Below are 19,531 nucleotides of genomic sequence, written 5' to 3' on the forward strand. Positions count from 1 at the left end.
TAGAGGGGGGCTGGAGCTACAGGTCCAGCACCTACCCCCTGCCAGTAAACGGGGGCTGGAGCTACAGGTACAACTCCAACCCCCTGTCAGTAGAGGAGGGGCTGGAGCTACAGGTCCAGCACCAACCCCCTGCCAGTAGACGGGGGCTGGAGCTACTGGTCCAGCACCAACCCCCTGCCAGTAGGGGGGGGGGCTGGAGCTACAAGTCCAGAACTAACGCCTTGCCAGTAGAGGGGAGTAGTGAATAAGGAGACAGATTGAGGTAAAAAAATTTCAGACACGGTTGGGCACTTCCATGCCGACTTGACCCTGTTGGGCCAGAACGTCCATTCCTCTTATTTGGGTGGTTAGGTTAGGGCACAGTCAGCGCGCTCCTGGCTGGCTGGCGGTGGTCGGGTGGTGGTCCCCCCTGGGGTCCCGGGGGGACCACCACCAATGGTGTACCTGAGGAACTGGTGCCCTATCCTAACCTGTTTTTTGCACGATTCGTCTCGAGCTTTTAAGATGAGTCTAGGGCCTCAATGAGGGGGTCTCTACTTATGAGAGGTACCGAGGATGAATGTACAATAGTTGGAAACCAAAAAAATGCACTGGTGAAAGGCATATAAACGTTTTTTGGAGTATTTAATGGCGCTAGTATATGTGTGCGTGTGCGTGTTTTTTTTTTATGTAAATACAATATATCTGGGTTTTTTAATTCCTGCTGAGAAGTGTATCTGAAATAAAGGGTTTTGTCTTTACATTTGGTAAGGTTTCAATAATCAGGTAAAAAATAAAAATGAGAAAGACTCGAGTTATATTTTTTCATTTACTCCAGATTATTGTCCCCATTTTCTCTATATTCCGTTTCACAGAAAACATCTTCACGGGCGGTCGAGTCCCGTTTTCGTCTATGGGGAAACTCAGATAATTGACAGAAAAAAATATATGCAAGTTCCATTTTTATTTCCAAACACTGGATAGTTTAATTATTAAGATCGGGAGTTTGCTTATTATTCAGATCTGGGAAACAACAACGTATTATTATTTCATGTTTTTTTTTCATCCAAACATATAGAAACAAGTATTTATGTTTTAATTTTAGAGGAAAGAACATTATCAAATATTTGTTTTGTTTTTGTTTTTTCATAGGAAAGAGCAAACATCAGAAAAGACATAATTCATTCATTCATTCAGTATTATAGATATTCCCCCCACCGGTAAATTAAAAACATTATTTATTTTCATCGTTAGTTCTTTTTTATTGAACAAATAAAAAACCTACAATACACATAACTACAATATATATATACGCACACACACACACACACACACGCACACGCACACTCACACGCACACGCACGCACGCACGCACACACACACACACACACACACACACACACACACACACACACACACACGCACGCACACACACACACACACACACACACACACACACACACACACACAACTGCATTAATGTTAAGCTAATTTTTTTTCGGGCAACACCCAAGGTTGGTTTTAATGGTCAATGGAGGCAGTCGCAGGTGGCAAATTGCTTTTTAATGCGCACGTGCCCCAAACTGGCGATCTCCCAGGGACCTTTCAAAGATAATTACCAGCACAGGTAGTTGCCAGTGACGAGCTGCCCTCTGGGGTCAATTTTAAGTAGTTATCCTCGGGGGAGGGGGAGTGGTTGTGCTCCACATCAGAACCCCAGGTATCCACAGTCTCACACTGCCTCGCCACCAACACACGGCCAGATGGTTCGCAACCTAATCAAATGCGTCCAATGCGGACAAATTTGCCACAACATTGGTAAGCCACAACATTGGTAATTTGCCACAATATTATATATATATATATATATATATATATATATATATATATATATATATATATATATATATATATATATATATATATATATATATATATATTTATTTATTTATTTATTATTTACTTATTTATTATTTTTTTTCACACATAGCCATTCACCATGCCACAAGCCCAGGCTGTGCATTACCCACCAACGAACTCTGGAGCAGTGATTCGGACCCATCGCCAAACCCGCGAGTTTGGTCTCCCGACTTATTCAGCGATTGTGATGACCCAGAATCGTCGCCCTCGCCACATACTCCACATTGCTCAGGCATGCCCCCCGATTTCGACCCTCGACCGTCAAGAACACGCCGCTATAAACGTGAGTTATTACTATTATTTATTTATTTATTCACATTATCAACGCCGTTATTGAAAAAGAGATAGAGAGAGAGAGAGAGAGAGAGAGAGAGAGAGAGAGAGAGAGAATATATATATATATATATATATATATATATATTCACGCCTCTTAAAAGAAAAGAAAAAAAAAAACATTTTTTTTTTGTCTCCCACCAGGGCAACCATATCGACTGCTAATACAACGACAGTGGCAACAGCAGCAGCAGCAGCAGGATGCCCAGCCAACATCACCCAGCTCACCAATCAACACACGAGGTAGGTCTCCCGACATGTTCAGCCCCACGCCAGATTTTGAACAGGATTTCTCACCTAAAACACCCCCATACTTGGCGGACGATGACGATTCCGACCCCGAACCGCCACCACCAAGAACCCGCCGCTACAAACGTAAGTTATTTTTTTTTTTTTAATTATTATTATTATTATTATTATTATTATTATTATTATTATTGCGAGTGCTAGAGAGAGAGAGAGAGAGAATCATATAGACACCTCTTAAAAGGCTATTCCTTCCAGGGCTGCCATATCGCACTCTAATTCAACAACAACAACAACAATGCGAGGAACAACAACAACACGCACACGCCTCGCCCAGCTCCTCGGTCCATATGCGCGTCAGATCCCCCGATTTGTTCGAAAGTTATAGCAGCGACCAGTCAACATCATCGCTTCGGCGTGGGGGGCAGCATAGGGAACGTGAGTATTTCACATTTTTTTTGTTTTTGTTTTTTGGTGTTGTTATGTGATCTCGATCGCACCACTCGCTCAAAAAAAACAAAAAAAAAAAAAAAAAAACAGACGAGGGCATGCCAATATTAATGCTAATTTTTTTTTTTTTTTTTAAGACATCTCAATCAACAATCAACACACTCACACACAGTTATTAATACCTCTTTTTTTTTTTTGCAGACGCTGACAGTGACTCATCATCATCATCAAACCCAGCAGCCTCATCACCAGAGTCGGTCGACTCACCACCACCACCACCACCTTCCCCGTCCCCTCCCCCTCCTCGGGATATTGAAATTGTGAACATCATTCGCAATTTCAATGGGGCTTACACACGATATTCATTTAGCGTGCCAGAGCACGTGCGGGGTGATCCAGGGGCTTATTTACGAACATATCGCGCATTTTTCATTAATTTCGTCAGTGGATTGTTTACTTTAGAACATCCACATATACGCGTCTTCCCTGATTTCACGTTTGGGGTGCGGAGGCTCAACGTAGAGCCCGACGATGATTTTGATCCAGTAATGCACATGCGCGGGGAAATGCGTGCCATAACTCAAGAGGAAGTAGAACAGCTTGTTAATTTGTGGGTCGAAGAGATCGACAATAAACTAGAGGAGTTGCTAGGGGAACAGAAAGGGTCGAGTGTCGGGATAGAGTCGATTTTGGGGTTTTACATAAATGTGGCCCTTATCGAACACCCAATTCGACTGGGTTCATTCGTAGATTACCCGGCCAAGTTACGGGGCAAAGGCCACGTATTCAACCCCCGAGGGGAGGCCAATATTTGCCTTATGCAGTGCATCGCCGTGCACAAATGTTTGGCCCGCGGGCTCCTTTATAACGACATCAAAACTCGGGCCAAATCTGGGCGATGGTGTCGCCGACAAGTAAGATGGAGTAATAATATAGGCACCCCAGTATCTTTTGACGACATCGCCAAAGTCGAAGATTTAAACAGGTCTTCTATATTTATTTATGTTCTGGTAAAAGGAGATAATGGTCGTCATTACATTAGTTTGGCTAGAAAAGGCCGTGGGAATTTTAAGGATGTCATATCTTTACTTATGCTGGAAGGCCAACATTTGGTCCTCATCAAGAACTTTACCAAATATGTGCGTAATATGAGGTCTCATTCGGAAAACATCCCAGCTGATTATGACTTTTGTCACAGCTGCCTCATCGCCCTCCCACCCCATCAAATGCTCGAGCATGAATCAACTTGCGAGGTCAAACAAACGTTGCATTTTCCTCCCCCTGAAAAGAAAATAGAGTTTAAACATTTCGGGCGAGCGTACGGGCCAAGCCACACTTGTTACTATGATTTCGAGTGTGCCCTGCAAAAGGATAGGCCACAGGGCATAATCGAAGCACGTCACAGGGCCATTGCATATGCGTACATAATCATAGACCGTCGCTATAATATCGTAGAAAAAGATTTCTACCACGGGCCTAATTCTGCAACCCATTTTGTTAATAAACTATCCTCCTCGTGGGCCAGAATAACGCGAGAACAGCCATATTACCATCTGCACATGTCCAATGAGCAAATGGAAAGTTACAAGAGTCAGACCATGTGCGAGATATGCGACAAACCTTTCGGGCCCAAAATCGTCAAAAATAGACACCACGACCATTCACTGAGCGAACATAATTACTTAGCCGCCCTATGCTCTCGCTGCAATCTCCAGTGCAAAGATGGCTACAAATACTTGCACGCATTTTCACATAATGCGGCGTATGATTTAGGGGTTTTGTTAAACGAGTTAGGAAACGTGCCCAAACGCAACGTAGACATTATGTCCAAAGACGGGTGTAAATTTATGAAAGTTGACATTGACTTTCTTAGATTTATGGACAGCTTAGCCTTGCTCAATGGGTCGTTGGCCAAATTAGCCAAGGAACACATCGACAGTGGCAAACCTAAGACGTTCACTCTCGCCATGTTAGATAAGGTCCCTGCTGAGGCCCATAATTTATTGTTAACTGGCAAACAGTCCTTTTGTTATGATTACGTGTCAAATTGGGATGTATTAAATGAACCGCGGCTCCCCCCCAGAGATGCATTTTTCAATACCTTGACGCAGGAAGAGCTCCCTGAAAAAGAATACAAACAAGCGTTGGAGGTATTTAAATTAGCCAAGTGCCGCAATATTGGCGAATATCTCGTCTTGTATTTAAAAGTTGATACTGGCATTTTAGCAGACATTTTCACGGTGTGGCGACGCACTATGTTAGATCTTTATAGATTAGATATTGCATATTACCTCTCTTTATCTAGTTTCGCGTGGGACGCCTTCCTGTTCAAAAGTAAGGTGGTGCTAGATCCAATATCAGACCCTAGAATGTATGACCTCATTCGAAGGAATTTAAGAGGAGGCTTCACCTCAGTTGTAAAGCAATTGTCTACCGCCGAGAACCATTACACCGGGGAGGGGTCTAGCGAGGATGGAACCCACATCCTCTATCTAGACTTCAATTCACTCTATGCTACGTGCATGAGTGAAAAGCTCCCCACTGGCGGTTTCCGTTGCCTAACTGACGCCGAACGCGATGAAATGCTATTGCAGGGTTTGAGAAATATTGACTGCGATCAAGAGCGCGGTTATTGGATTTTGTGCGACACTAAACAAGTTTCCCCCGACGTAGCTAGATACACTGACGACCTGCCATTAATTTTAGCACACGCCGACATCGTGACGGAACAACTGTCAGAATACAGTAAGTCGATCCTAGTTGCAGAAAATCGCAAGCTGCCGCGCAATAATCGAAAACTCATTGCCACCCACGAAGCACAACGCGACTATTTAATTAGTCTAGATTTCCTTCAGCTTTTAATGCGACTAGGGGTGGAAGTTTCGCGCGTGCACACTATCTTTGAATTTGAGCAGAGGGCACACCTCAAGTCCTTCGTAGATAGTAATATTCGCGAGCGCACAAACTCGACCTGTGCAATTAAGTCTAAGGCATTTAAACTTGTAAATAACGCTATATATGGCAAATCTTTAACGAATTTGGAGCGTTATGCCAATAAATACTATTTAACCACAACTCGCAAACAGTTCCTCAAACACGCTCGCAGCCCGTTTTTCAAACGAGCGACTTTGCTGAGTGAGGACCGTGTCCTTTGCACAACCCGCAAAGATTCGCTCACTATTGATACGCCCACATATCTAGGCTTTCAAATTCTTCAAATAGCTAAAAGGCGGCTATATTCCTTTTGGTACGACACGGTCAAAGCAAAATATGGTGACAAGGCAAAACTGCTCTACACCGACACTGACTCGTACATTATTCAGCTTACTTGCAGAGATGCTTTTGAAGAGCTTAATAAGGCCCCGCTCATACGCCACATTGATTTTAGCAATTTCCCCGAAGATCATTCTCTATATTCAATCGCGCGAAAAGGCAAACTGGGTCTTTTAAAGTCCGAAGTAGGGTCTAAAATTATAACCCAGCTCGTTGCCCTTAAGCCCAAAATGTACTCGCTAGTGACGCTGGATAAACAGCACATTTGCAGATGCAAGGGGATCACACGACGTCAGCAAGCTGGGCTAGAACACTCATCTTTCATAGACGCCCTTGAAACAAACACAAGTCGGAGGTTTGTGACTAGGACTATTAGAAATGTTGGCGGGCAAATGTGCACATGCGTTACTGTCAAGAGAGGCTTATCCGCGTTTGATGATAAGCGATACGTAATAAGCCCCACTGTTTCACTCGCTTATGGTCACCCCGATATTCCACACGATCCAGAGGATGAGGAGGCAGTCATTAGTGACTTAGAGATGGATGTGGACGCGCAGGAAAATGTGGAACAAAATATACGCCCTGCAGGACGGCGTCATTACCCAATTTTCAATATGTGGGCCAAGAGAGATTCATTGGCCCAAAACCTATTCCCAAACTTGCTGTGAAATATGCTCGCTCCTCTGCATTTAAAAAAAAAAAAAAAAAAAACTGTTTGCATTCTCACATTAGTGCGTGTTATTGTTTTTATTGTTGTTATTATTTTATAATGTTATAAGGGATGTTATTATTATTAATATTAATATTAATATTATTATTATGCCTATAGATTTAAGCTTGTAAATATGTATATATTATGTTTTTGTTTCAATAAACAAACAAAAAAAAGTACGTATTTTTAATGTTTTCTTTGTCACGCCCTAAGCTTGTATATCTATCTATCTATCTATCTATATAAATATATATAAATATATATATATATATATATATATATATATATATATATATATATATATATATATATATATATTATTATTATTATATATATATATATATATATATATATATATATATATATATATATATATATATATATATATATATATTATGTTTATGTTTCTATAAAAGAAAGAAATACATGTTTTTTTTTATATCCCCCATATATATATATATATATATATATATATATATATATATATATATATATATATATATATATATATATATATATATATATATATATATATATATATAACATTCCACAGTGTGCATATTAAACAGTAGAGACTCAGCCCCCAACATGGAAAGACCTGATGAGATAATATCTCAAGCCCATCTTAACATCTTCAGGGAACCATGTCGGATGATAATAGCGGGTTATTCAAATGCAGGGAAATCATTTTTATGCAACAAACTCGTGCACAAGTACCATGAAACATTCGCTCGAATAATTATATGTGGTGGGGGATATCCCGAGTTGATGAACAATCCACGAATTAATAGAAAAATTGTTGCTCATTCGAGCATTATTGATCCTTTGGATGAGCAAATGGGTAATTCCCCAATGCTGATAATAATCGACGATCTCTTTACTGAAAGCGCAAATTCAAAAATTGTTTCTGATATTTTCACCAGGGGGCGTCATCATAACATCTCTGCCATATTGATCACGCAAAATATATTTTTCCCTGGAAAATATTCTAGGAACATAAGCCTAAACGCCTCGCATTTCTTATTAGTCAAATCAAGAGATCTTTCTCAAATTGAGACTTTGGGACGTCAAATATTTGGGAAACAGGATTCAAAGAAATTTCTAGAAATATATAAAAAGGTCATAGCCAAACCCTATGGTTATTTATTTGTAGATCTCGGGTCAAGCACACCCGCCAGCATAACTTTGCGCGGGAATATTGTCGAAGAGGAACCATTTGAAATAGTTTATCAATGGTGAGCAAGAAACAGCAAATACTCGATCGAGTTTATAATGATCCTACTTCCACTGGGGGATTTGGAGGCGTGCAGAGATTATATAAAGCAGCTAAATTACTTAATTCTGACATAACACTGGCCGATGTGAAAGATTACTTAAAATCCTCAGACGCATATACGCTGCATTATTTACAACCTAAAAAATTCGCGCGTCGACGAGTTTTGAGTCCTAAACCACGGGTTTATGTGTCTGTTGATCTAGCAGAAATGGGGAAGTTGGCAGGGATGAATAATGGCATCAAATATCTGCTCGTTTGTGTGGACATATACTCCAGGTTTGCTCAAGTAGTGCCACTAACTAGTAAAGACGCGAACATTGTGTGTAGGGCACTAAAATCTATACTAGAGACACCTCACTCGCGCGGGGTGCGGAAAATTAATTCAGATCGAGGGGGCGAATTTTACAACGCGCGTGTGAAAAAGATGTTGGCCTCTAAGAAAATTGTGCTGTACAGTGTATTTTCTCAGGAAACAAAAGCATCCATAGCCGAAAGATTCATACGCACTTTGAAAACTAAGCTTTACAAGTATATGACTTCGCACAACACATTGAAATATATAGGGGTGCTGCCTGACGTTGTAAAAACATATAATGTCTCGCCACACCGAGGGTTGGGGGGCAGAACCCCCAGAGAGGCGCATGCTTTAACAAAACCAAGAGAGATTGTCAATCTATTTAACTTAATGTATAAAAACCCAGGCAAAACATCGCGGGGCATCATTCCACAGCTGAAGGTTGGCGAAACAGTACGCATTACTTTATCTGATCGCGTTTCGAAATTTAAAAAAGGTTTCAAACAGCAGAATACGCGAGAAATCTTCTCAATCGCGCGAGTGGACAATAGCCAGAGGGTCCCTTTATACTATTTGAAAGATTTGAACGGTGGCAATATTGACGGAGGGTTTTATAGACAGGAACTAACCCTCACCCATTTGCCCGCCGCCTTCAATATTGAAAAGGTTTTGAGCAAGAGAGAAGTCGACGGTCAGTTGCAATATAAAGTCAGATACGAGGGTTATGATCAATCATTCGACCAATGGGTCGACGCCGATGACGTACTGAAACTATGAAGGAGCCTTTAGTTCAGAAATACTGGGATCTGATAAGACTATTAGCCGGTCTTAAGTACTCCAGCAGAAAGAAATTAATTGAAAAATTCAAAAAGCCACACATAAATTGCCTATCGGAAATATTTAAAAATCTTTTAAAAAATAAATTGCCCGTGCCTAGCGAGGTTTTAAAAAAACTGAAAAAATATAGTTCATTAATTCGTGTTGTAGCTTGCAAGAAACCTTCCACGGCAATTAAAAAAAAAATATTAACTAGCAAACGGGGTGGTAATATCCTATCTATTCTCCTTCCCATTGCCGTTAATCTGTTGTCGCGTTTATTTACCAAATGAGAGAGTATTATTTAGTCCCGCGGAAAATAATGGACGAGCGAGTGCCGGCCACTTTGCCGACAGTGCCAGAGATGTCGATGCCAACTCTCCCGCAACAGACAACTGAGAACGCCCAGCCCGAAAGATCTAATCCTACTGTAGCACATCTGATAAATCTGAGATTAAAAGCGATACATCACGAATATGCAAGGGCACTTTTAAAATATTTCGACGAGAGCGGGCTTGTTAAATGGGACGTTAATGGCAATATAATGAGTCCTGTGACTGGCTTGCATATAATTAATGATATTATATATGGGATGACGGTCCACAATGCTTTATTTGCCCCTACTAAACTACCTCTTGCAAAATTATTTTTTAATGTGGCTTCAATTCCTATGGATCTATTTAGAAACACTGCGGCTCGCAGACAGGTTAACGATGAGGGAATTAACAGGAGACGGGGCGTGGCTGTTTCGACCTCTGACCTCCCTCCTAAGCGGATCAAGGTCGGTGGTCGCGGGGATCGGGTCGCCCCCTCGTGGTTGGCTTATTAAAAACAAATTACGGCGATTTGAGCATTTATTCATTGCCCACCTGTGACCCGGTACTGATGCCAGAATGGACACTCACATTATATACGCGACCAACGTTGCCAATGCAGATCTGTATCCTGGTAACATTCCCAGCTCTTTTTCAAATCGCTTGTATAAGGAATTAAATTTGAATCCCAAGCGCGCCTATGAAATGTGTTTACAGAAATTATTGCTCCCCACATCTCATTACGTGATTATGAAAGACGATCTAGAGAGTTATGTGAGGGTTGGTTTAATATGCACCAATGTACAAATGACGGGCTTTAAACACACCTATTCGAAGTTTTTACTGAAAAACAACATTTTGGCAGGAAGCATAAAGGAAATTAATAATGCAATTAACAATGAAATAGCCAATATATTGTCAAGCAAGGAATTGAGTTTTATAGATAAAGCTTATAAAAAGCTGTATCCAAAATATGGAACAACGTATATAAAATACGATTCAAGCTATAATCGCAATAAATTTAGTGCCGTATACAGCGACGCCATAATGTCGCAGTTCCAAAGACCAGGTGAAGAGATATATAATATGGTTTGCTGAATTTCGCTATCGTTCGGGCGTGCGATCGGGAAGGTAATAGGCACCGAGACAGGTGAGGATTATGTCATATATTTAATCAGGGGTATAAAATATGAGACAGGCAAGGAAACTGATTTATGTGTCTACCCACCACAGCCGAGAGGAATGATGGATAATTTGTGTATTTATTGCGACAAAATTATGCCTACGAGTTATGGTGATCAGTTAGTCAATATACTGGACGTTGTCTCTCTAAATGGGAGTGACGGTGGTAATAAGAAGTTGTATAAACCTCTGAACACTTCAATTGTCGACAGTGTGAGCATTACAATGACCGATCAAGAAGGCAATCCTGTTTACTTCGATGCGCGAGGCTGCACGATTGCAGTTTTGCATATAAGGCCGACTTTGGGGGTTATATAATTGAGCGTTGAAGCCTATAATCTTCATTACCTCGCATCTAGTTGCAAAATGCGCGTCGATTTTACCCCGCCGTCGGTGGAGGAGTTATTAATACTCCTAACGCCCCCCGTTTCCGGGAGAGGGGGCGGTTTAGGGGACGTCCGCATTTTTAACAGTACTAGGCGTCATGTGCGAGGGGGTGGGATTTTTAGTTTCATAACTGGACTGGCGAAGCGAGCGGCACCATTCTTGATGAGAACCTTGGCCCCTGCTGCATTGAGTATGGGCCAGGATGTCGTGCAAGACATAAACAGTGGCGAACGCACATTGAAACAGTCGCTCAAACACAGAGGCCTAGAAACATTAAAACATGTTGGGAAGCAAATTGCGGGTGGGCGGGTCGTTAAGAAAAAAAAAAAAAGGAACAGAAGGATTAAGACAAAAAAAAACAAAAAACAAAGCAAAACAAGAAATTTGTTCAGGAAAATCGACGGAGGGAAATATAATGACGTGTTTGCTTAAAGATTGAATCACTCTCGAAACAACTATTGACAAGATAGCATGGCGGGGCTGCAAGTACCACTGGGGAATTATGCCGCTGCGATAACTGACGCCTTTCCCAAGCCGTTCTCCGCTAGGATGGTAGAGGCCACTATAGCCTCGCGTCAAACTATTGATGTTTTGCCAGTAAATACTGGGGGCAATAAATTTAGAGATGCGTATCTTGAATTTAACATTAAAGGCGTGAATGGCCACTTTCTAGATATGTCGTCATTGGCTTTGGAACTATCGCTAGCACTAACGGGCGAAGATGGAGCTAGTGCGATAGGGGATACAGAAAATGTAACAATTAGTAATGGTCTATCACAGACTTTATTCAAATCTATAGTAGTGTATTTCAATGAGACTGTGGTCGAAACTAACTCTCTATTCTCATACTGGAGTTATATAAAGCTGCTGACTACTATTTCGGGGTGCGAAGCTGAGAGATATCGGAAACTAGCGCATTTCTTTAAAGGTAATGACCCCAGCAGATTTTCCAACGACTATTTTGCTGCAATGACTGAGGAAAGGGAGCAGCAAATGACTGAGATGAAAACTATGGGTGTGCACACATGCTTTAAATTATTGGCGGATGTTACTACAATTAGCGAATACGTTCTGGATAATGTGGATGTGCGCATTCGCCTAGAACTAAACCCGGATAAATGGATTATTCATAGCGAAAGGGATAATGCAAACTTTAAATACCATATTAAGATGGCGAGGTTGTGGATAGATCGCATAATGCCATACCCGGCCGGCTTAACGGCCATTAATAAGGCATTGATACAAAATAACACCCCGATAACATATACGTTTAACAAAACCCTATTAAAGACTCATATACTGGGCACAGGACAGCGGACAATTACAATGGATCAGCCCTGGGGAACTGTAGTTCCCGAGCGTTTATACATGATTATCGTAGATATGGAGGCAATGTCAGGAGGCTATACCCAGAACCCATTATATTTTGAGAATTGTCAGCTCACGAGTGTATTTATAACTCTGAATAGCACTACTTTATTTAATATTGCTTGCGCTTTTCCACACAACTGCGCAAAATTATATTATACGACGCTACAAGCTTTAGGTTTCGATAATGCCCACACGCTATCCTATGACGCATTTGTTAACAGTGGCACTATACTGGCTTTCAATTTACAGCCCGAAACTATAAAGGACGCAATGCCCCTGGAAGTGTCTGGTAACCTGAGAATTAGTCTAGAATTTAAAATGCCTGTGGTGGGAAATAAAGTCATTTTGCTTTATGGCGGCACCACTGGCATCCTAAAAATTAATGCGGAACGTAGAATAGTTTGTGATACGAGAGCGTAAAAAGCTATGAATTGTCTTGAAATTAACGAAGCGCTGAATGGGGTGTTGGGTCGGGAGGTGCAATATCTGGGATGTTATCTCGCCAATGATGCAAGAAAAATTTTGAAAAAGATCTATAACCATCCTGTGGTATTTATAATTAATACACTAGATGCAGAATCTGCAGATACAATGGGTCATTGGGTTACATTTTGTATAGCCAAAGCAATGACTAAGACAGAAATTGTCATTCTTGATAGTTTTGGAAACCCGAGAATTGAAACGTATTCGAAATATTTTAAGGTTATATTGAATAGCTTTGAAAAATATGATTTGCACATATTCAATGACAGAATACAGCAGTTGGAAACTTATTTCTGCGGGAACTATGCATTATACTTCACCTACTATTTATCCCATCTAGGGGTGGGAAAAGCGCTTCGGAAATTTGCGCAGGATTTTAAATATGAACAACACAGCAAAAATGATGCTTTGGTTGTGAAATTTACGTATGATAACCTGAATATGCCACTCTGTCAAACAACATTTTGCCTGGGAGATGATTCCCAGGATGCGTGCTATAACCTGTGTGAGCAGGTGACCTAGCTTGCCTGAGGGGGTGGGGTGTGGCGGGGGGTGAGGGAGGGGGTAGAGGTTTTGGGGGTATATATAAACCCACTCCTAAGGCCCATTGAGGCCCATTGACTTAACTTGTCCACCGACGAACGCCCTTGGTTCTGGTCATCATTAGAAGCCCACAAGCGAAGTTTTTTGAAAATGGAATTTGCCCGTGGTGAGTTTTTTTTTTATTATTATTTTTTTTTTTTTATTTTTATTTTATTTATTTTTTTTAACATAACTGATATAGGTGAGAACGTGTGTGTGTGTGTGTGTGTGTGTGTGTGTGTGTGCGTGTGCGTGTGTGTGTGTGTGTGTGTGTGTGTGTGTGTGTGTGTGCGTGTGCGTGTGTGTGTGTGTGTGTGTGTGTGTGTGTGTGTGTGTGTGTGTGTGTGTGTGTGTGTGTGTGTGTGTGTGTGTGTGTGTTTTATGTTTCTTGTTTGTGAATATAAAATTTTATTAATGTTTTTTTTTTTTTTTTTTTTTTTTTTTGCAGAATTGTTGAACGGTTGCTCAAAAATTGAGGTGACTGGTGGGATCAATTTCAACTTTGGGACTGCTCTCATCCTGCCAGCTGGGGTGACGCCCCATGATGTAGCGGATATATTGAAGAGTAGTGGTGGTGCCAATGTTCTGCCGATGTGTCAAGCCCCCAAAACTTCATCAACTTCGCCTACGACCTCGCCTACGACCTCGCCTGAGACTACGGAGATGCCAGGGCCAGTGCCAGATGTCGTTGTGGCCACTATGCACCCCAAGCCGACGGTGCCCATGCCCCCGCCTGAGACGCGGCCGGTGCCAGAGCCCCGCCCCGCGGCCCGCCTTGTTGTTGACTCTATGGATTCACGGGTGCCGACCCAGGCGGGGCCAGGACCATTCCCAATAACGGCAACAACAACAACAACAACAGAGCCCATAGCTAAGAAGGCGAAGAGTGGAGAGATGGCTCTGAAAACGAAGGCAACAACAACAACAACAACAACAACAGAGCCCATAGCTAAGAAGGCGAAGAGTGGAGAGATGGCTCTGAAAACGAAGGCAACAACAACAACAACAACAACAGAGTCCAAAGCTAAGAAGGTGGCGAAGAGTGGAGAGATGGCTCTAAAAACGAAGGCAACAACAACAACAACAACAACAACAGAGCCCAAAGCTAAGAAGGCGGCGAAGAGTGGAGAGATAGCTCTAAAAACGAAAGCTTCGACAGCGCCTTTGATGAAGGACATTGCAAAGCCAACAAGTCGCCCTGTACAAGATTGTCAAATAACCTGGGAACAGCCTGCACAGGGGCCCGCACCAGGGCCTTGTCGGGCTAGGCTATCTACGCGAGGCCAACGCAAGAGGACGACGACGACGACCCCATATGATAAGAAGTCGAGCAACCGCGAGGCTTCCCCCCAACCATCCACCTCGGGATATGTGCCTCCAACAAGACGCCCTAACCCGCCTCCCCCAGCGACCCGCCAGCGGGAGGCAGTTACCCACATTAGCGAGAGTGAAGACGAGGAAGCCCGACAGACCCCCCAGAAATTAGCGACGGTGTGCCGCGTAACCCCTATGGCACCTAAGACACAAGAGCTGAACACGGGGGACATATTGTCTTCGCAGACCTTAAACGCCGCGGTCGAACTGTTTAGTGAAAATCAATCGTTAGCCATGGAAGAGTTGGGCCTGGCTACGATTGACATGTTTACTTCACAGTTCGAGCCGGTGGAGGGATTCGATGAAGAGGTCTCGGACCTCTTCGAGTGTGGCCAGAGAAAATTCTATGAGCCAGACTATGTAGAGCCCACTCCGACCATGGACTTGTTCACGCCGACCATGCACGAAGCAGCTTTATTGTCCTCGGGCGTCATGCGAAAACTTAATTAAATGAATGTATTGCAGTGTCATGTATATATATATATTGTAGTTATGTGTATTGTAGGTTTTTTATTTGTTCAATAAAAAAGAACTAACGATGAAAATAAATAATGTTTTTAATTTACCGGTGGGGGGAATATCTATAATACTGAATGAATGAATGAATTATGTCTTTTCTGATGTTTGCTCTTTCCTATGAAAAAACAAAAACAAAACAAATATTTGATAATGTTCTTTCCTCTAAAATTAAAACATAAATACTTGTTTCTATATGTTTGGATGAAAAAAAAACATGAAATAATAATACGTTGTTGTTTCCCAGATCTGAATAATAAGCAAACTCCCGATCTTAATAATTAAACTATCCAGTGTTTGGAAATAAAAATGGAACTTGCATATATTTTTTTCTGTCAATTATCTGAGTTTCCCCATAGACGAAAACGGGACTCGACCGCCCGTGAAGATGTTTTCTGTGAAACGGAATATAGAGAAAATGGGGACAATAATCTGGAGTAAATGAAAAAATATAACTCGAGTCTTTCTCATTTTTATTTTTTACCTGATTATTGAAACCTTACCAAATGTAAAGACAAAACCCTTTATTTCAGATACACTTCTCAGCAGGAATTAAAAAACCCAGATATATTGTATTTACATAAAAAAAAAACACGCACACGCACACATATACTAGCGCCATTAAATACTCCAAAAAACGTTTATATGCCTTTCACCAGTGCATTTTTTTGGTTTCCAACTATTGTACATTCATCCTCGGTACCTCTCATAAGTAGAGACCCCCTCATTGAGGCCCTAGACTCATCTTAAAAGCTCGAGACGAATCGTGCAAAAAAACAGGTTAGGATAGGGCACCAGTTCCTCAGGTACACCATTGGTGGTGGTCCCCCCGGGACCCCAGGGGGGACCACCACCCGACCACCGCCAGCCAGCCAGGAGCGCGCTGACTGTGCCCTAACCTAACCACCCAAATAAGAGGAATGGACGTTCTGGCCCAACAGGGTCAAGTCGGCATGGAAGTGCCCAACCGTGTCTGAAATTTTTTTACCTCAATCTGTCTCCTTATTCACTACTGAGGGGGACATGGAGCTACAGGTCCAGTACCAACCCCCTGCCAGAGGAGGGTCCTGGAGCTACAGGTCTAGCACCAACCCCTCTCCAGTAGAGAGGGGCTGGAGCTACAGGTCCAGCACCAACCCCCTGCCAGTAGATGGGAGGGGGGGCTGGAGCTACTGGTCCAGCACCAACCCCCTGCCAGTAGAGGGAGGCTGGAGCTACAGGTCCAGCACGAACCCCCTGCCAGTAGAGGGGGGCTGGAGCTACTGGTCCAGCACCAACCCCCTGCCAGTAGAGGTGGGGTGGAGCTACACGTCAAGCACCAACCCCCCTCCCAGTAGAGGGGGGGGGCTGGAGCAACAGATCCAGCACCAACCCCCTGCCAGTAGAGGGGGGGGGGGCTGGAGCTACTGGTCCAGCACCAACCCCTTGCCAGTAGAGGGGGGCTGGAGCTACAGGTCCAGCACATACCCCATGCCAGTAGAGAGGGGTTGGAACTACTAGTCCTGCACCAACCCTTGCCAGTAGAGGAGGGCTGGAGCTACAGGTCCAGCACCAACCGTCTGCCAGTAGAGGGGGGCTGGAGCTACAGGTCCAGCACCAAACCCCTGCCAGTAGAGGAGGGTTGGAGCTTCAGGTCCAGCACCAACCCGCTGCCAGTAGAGGGGGGCTGGAGCTACAGGTCCAGCACATACCCCATGCCAGTAGAGAGGGGTTGGAACTACTAGTCCTGCACCAACCCTTGCCAGTAGAGGAGGGCTGGAGCTACAGGTCCAGCACCAACCGTCTGCCAGTAGAGGGGGGCTGGAGCTACAGGTCCAGCACCAAACCCCTGCCAGTAGAGGAGGGTTGGAGCTTCAGGTCCAGCACCAACCCGCTGCCAGTAGAGGGGGGCTGGAGCTACTGGTCCAGTACTAACCCCCTGCCAGTAGAGGGGGGCTGGAGCTACAGGTCCAGCACCAACCCTCTTCCAGTAGAGGGGGGCGGGAGCTACAGGTCCAGCACATACCCCATGCCAGTAGAGAGGGGTTGGAACTACTAGTCCTGCACCAACCCCTGCCAGTAGAGGAGGGCTGGAGCTACAGGTCCAGCACCAACCGTCTGCCAGTAGAGGGGGGCTGGAGCTACAGGTCCAGCACCAAACCCCTGCCAGTAGAGGAGGGCTGGAGCTTCAGGTCCAGCACCAACCCGCTGCCAGTAGAGGGGGGCTGGAGCTACAGGTCCAGCACCACCCCTCTGCCAGTAGAGGGGGGCTGGAGCTACTGGTCCAGTACTAACCCCCTGCCAGTAGAGGGGGGCTGGAGCTACAGGTCCAGCACCAACCCTCTTCCAGTAGAGGGGGGCGGGAGCTACAGGTCCAGCACATACCCCATGCCAGTAGAGAGGGGTTGGAACTACTAGTCCTGCACCAACCCCTGCCAGTAGAGGAGGGCTGGAGCTACAGGTCCAGCACGAACCTCCTGGCAGTAGAGGGGGCTGGAGCTACAGGTCCAGCGCCAACCCCCTGCCAGTAGAGGAGGGCTGGAGCTACAGGTCCAGCGCCAAGCCCCTGCCAGTAGAGGAGGGCTGGAGCTACAGGTCCAGCACCACCCCTCTGCCAGTAGAGGGGGGGCTGGAGCTACAGGTCCAGCACCAACCACCTGCCAATAGAGGGAAGGCTGGAGCTACAGGTCCAGGGCCAACCCCTTGCCAGTAGAAGGGGCTGGAGCTACAGGTCCAGCACCAACCCCCTGCCAGTAGAGGGAAGGCTGGAGCTACAGGTCCAGGGCCAACCCCTTGCCAGTAGAAGGGGCTGGAGCTACAGGTCCAGCACCAACCCCCCTCCCAGTAGAGGGGGGGGGGGGCTGGAGCAACAGATCCAGCACCAACCCCCTGCCAGTAGAGGAGGGGGGGCTGGAGCTACTGGTCCAGCACCAACCCCTTGCCAGTAGAGGGGGGCTGGAGCTACAGGTCCAGCACATACCCCATGCCAGTAGAGAGGGGTTGGAACTACTAGTCCTGCACCAACCCTTGCCAGTAGAGGAGGGCTGGAGCTACAGGTCCAGCACCAACCGTCTGCCAGTAGAGGGGGGCTGGAGCTACAGGTCCAGCACCAAACCCCTGCCAGTAGAGGAGGGTTGGAGCTTCAGGTCCAGCACCAACCCGCTGCCAGTAGAGGGGGGCTGGAGCTACTGGTCCAGTACTAACCCCCTGCCAGTAGAGGGGGGCTGGAGCTACAGGTCCAGCACCAACCCTCTTCCAGTAGAGGGGGGCGGGAGCTACAGGTCCAGCACATACCCCATGCCAGTAGAGAGGGGTTGGAACTACTAGTCCTGCACCAACCCCTGCCAGTAGAGGAGGGCTGGAGCTACAGGTCCAGCACCAACCGTCTGCCAGTAGAGGGGGGCTGGAGCTACAGGTCCAGCACCAAACCCCTGCCAGTAGAGGAGGGCTGGAGCTTCAGGTCCAGCACCAACCCGCTGCCAGTAGAGGGGGGCTGGAGCTACAGGTCCAGCACCACCCCTCTGCCAGTAGAGGGGGGCTGGAGCTACTGGTCCAGTACTAACCCCCTGCCAGTAGAGGGGGGCTGGAGCTACAGGTCCAGCACCAACCCTCTTCCAGTAGAGGGGGGCGGGAGCTACAGGTCCAGCACATACCCCATGCCAGTAGAGAGGGGTTGGAACTACTAGTCCTGCACCAACCCCTGCCAGTAGAGGAGGGCTGGAGCTACAGGTCCAGCACGAACCTCCTGGCAGTAGAGGGGGCTGGAGCTACAGGTCCAGCGCCAACCCCCTGCCAGTAGAGGAGGGCTGGAGCTACAGGTCCAGCGCCAACCCCCTGCCAGTAGAGGAGGGCTGGAGCTACAGGTCCAGCACCACCCCTCTGCCAGTAGAGGGGGGGCTGGAGCTACAGGTCCAGCACCAACCACCTGCCAATAGAGGGAAGGCTGGAGCTACAGGTCCAGGGCCAACCCCTTGCCAGTAGAAGGGGCTGGAGCTACAGGTCCAGCACCAACCCCCTGCCAGTAGAGGGAAGGCTGGAGCTAC

General features: G+C 45.1%; 1 protein-coding gene across 1 annotated transcript; it reads left to right on the top strand.

The window, feature by feature from the left end:
• Nucleotides 1–8,145: 8,145 nt before the first annotated feature.
• LOC138371313 (uncharacterized) lies at nucleotides 8,146–9,261 on the top strand. Its single transcript, XM_069336098.1, has one exon. It carries the CDS (start codon nucleotides 8,146–8,148, stop codon nucleotides 9,259–9,261), a length of 1,116 nt encoding a protein of 371 aa, XP_069192199.1.
• Nucleotides 9,262–19,531: the final 10,270 nt, after the last annotated feature.

This window comes from Procambarus clarkii, chromosome 35 (genome assembly GCF_040958095.1).
Source record: "Procambarus clarkii isolate CNS0578487 chromosome 35, FALCON_Pclarkii_2.0, whole genome shotgun sequence".
NCBI lineage: Eukaryota > Metazoa > Arthropoda > Malacostraca > Decapoda > Cambaridae > Procambarus > Procambarus clarkii.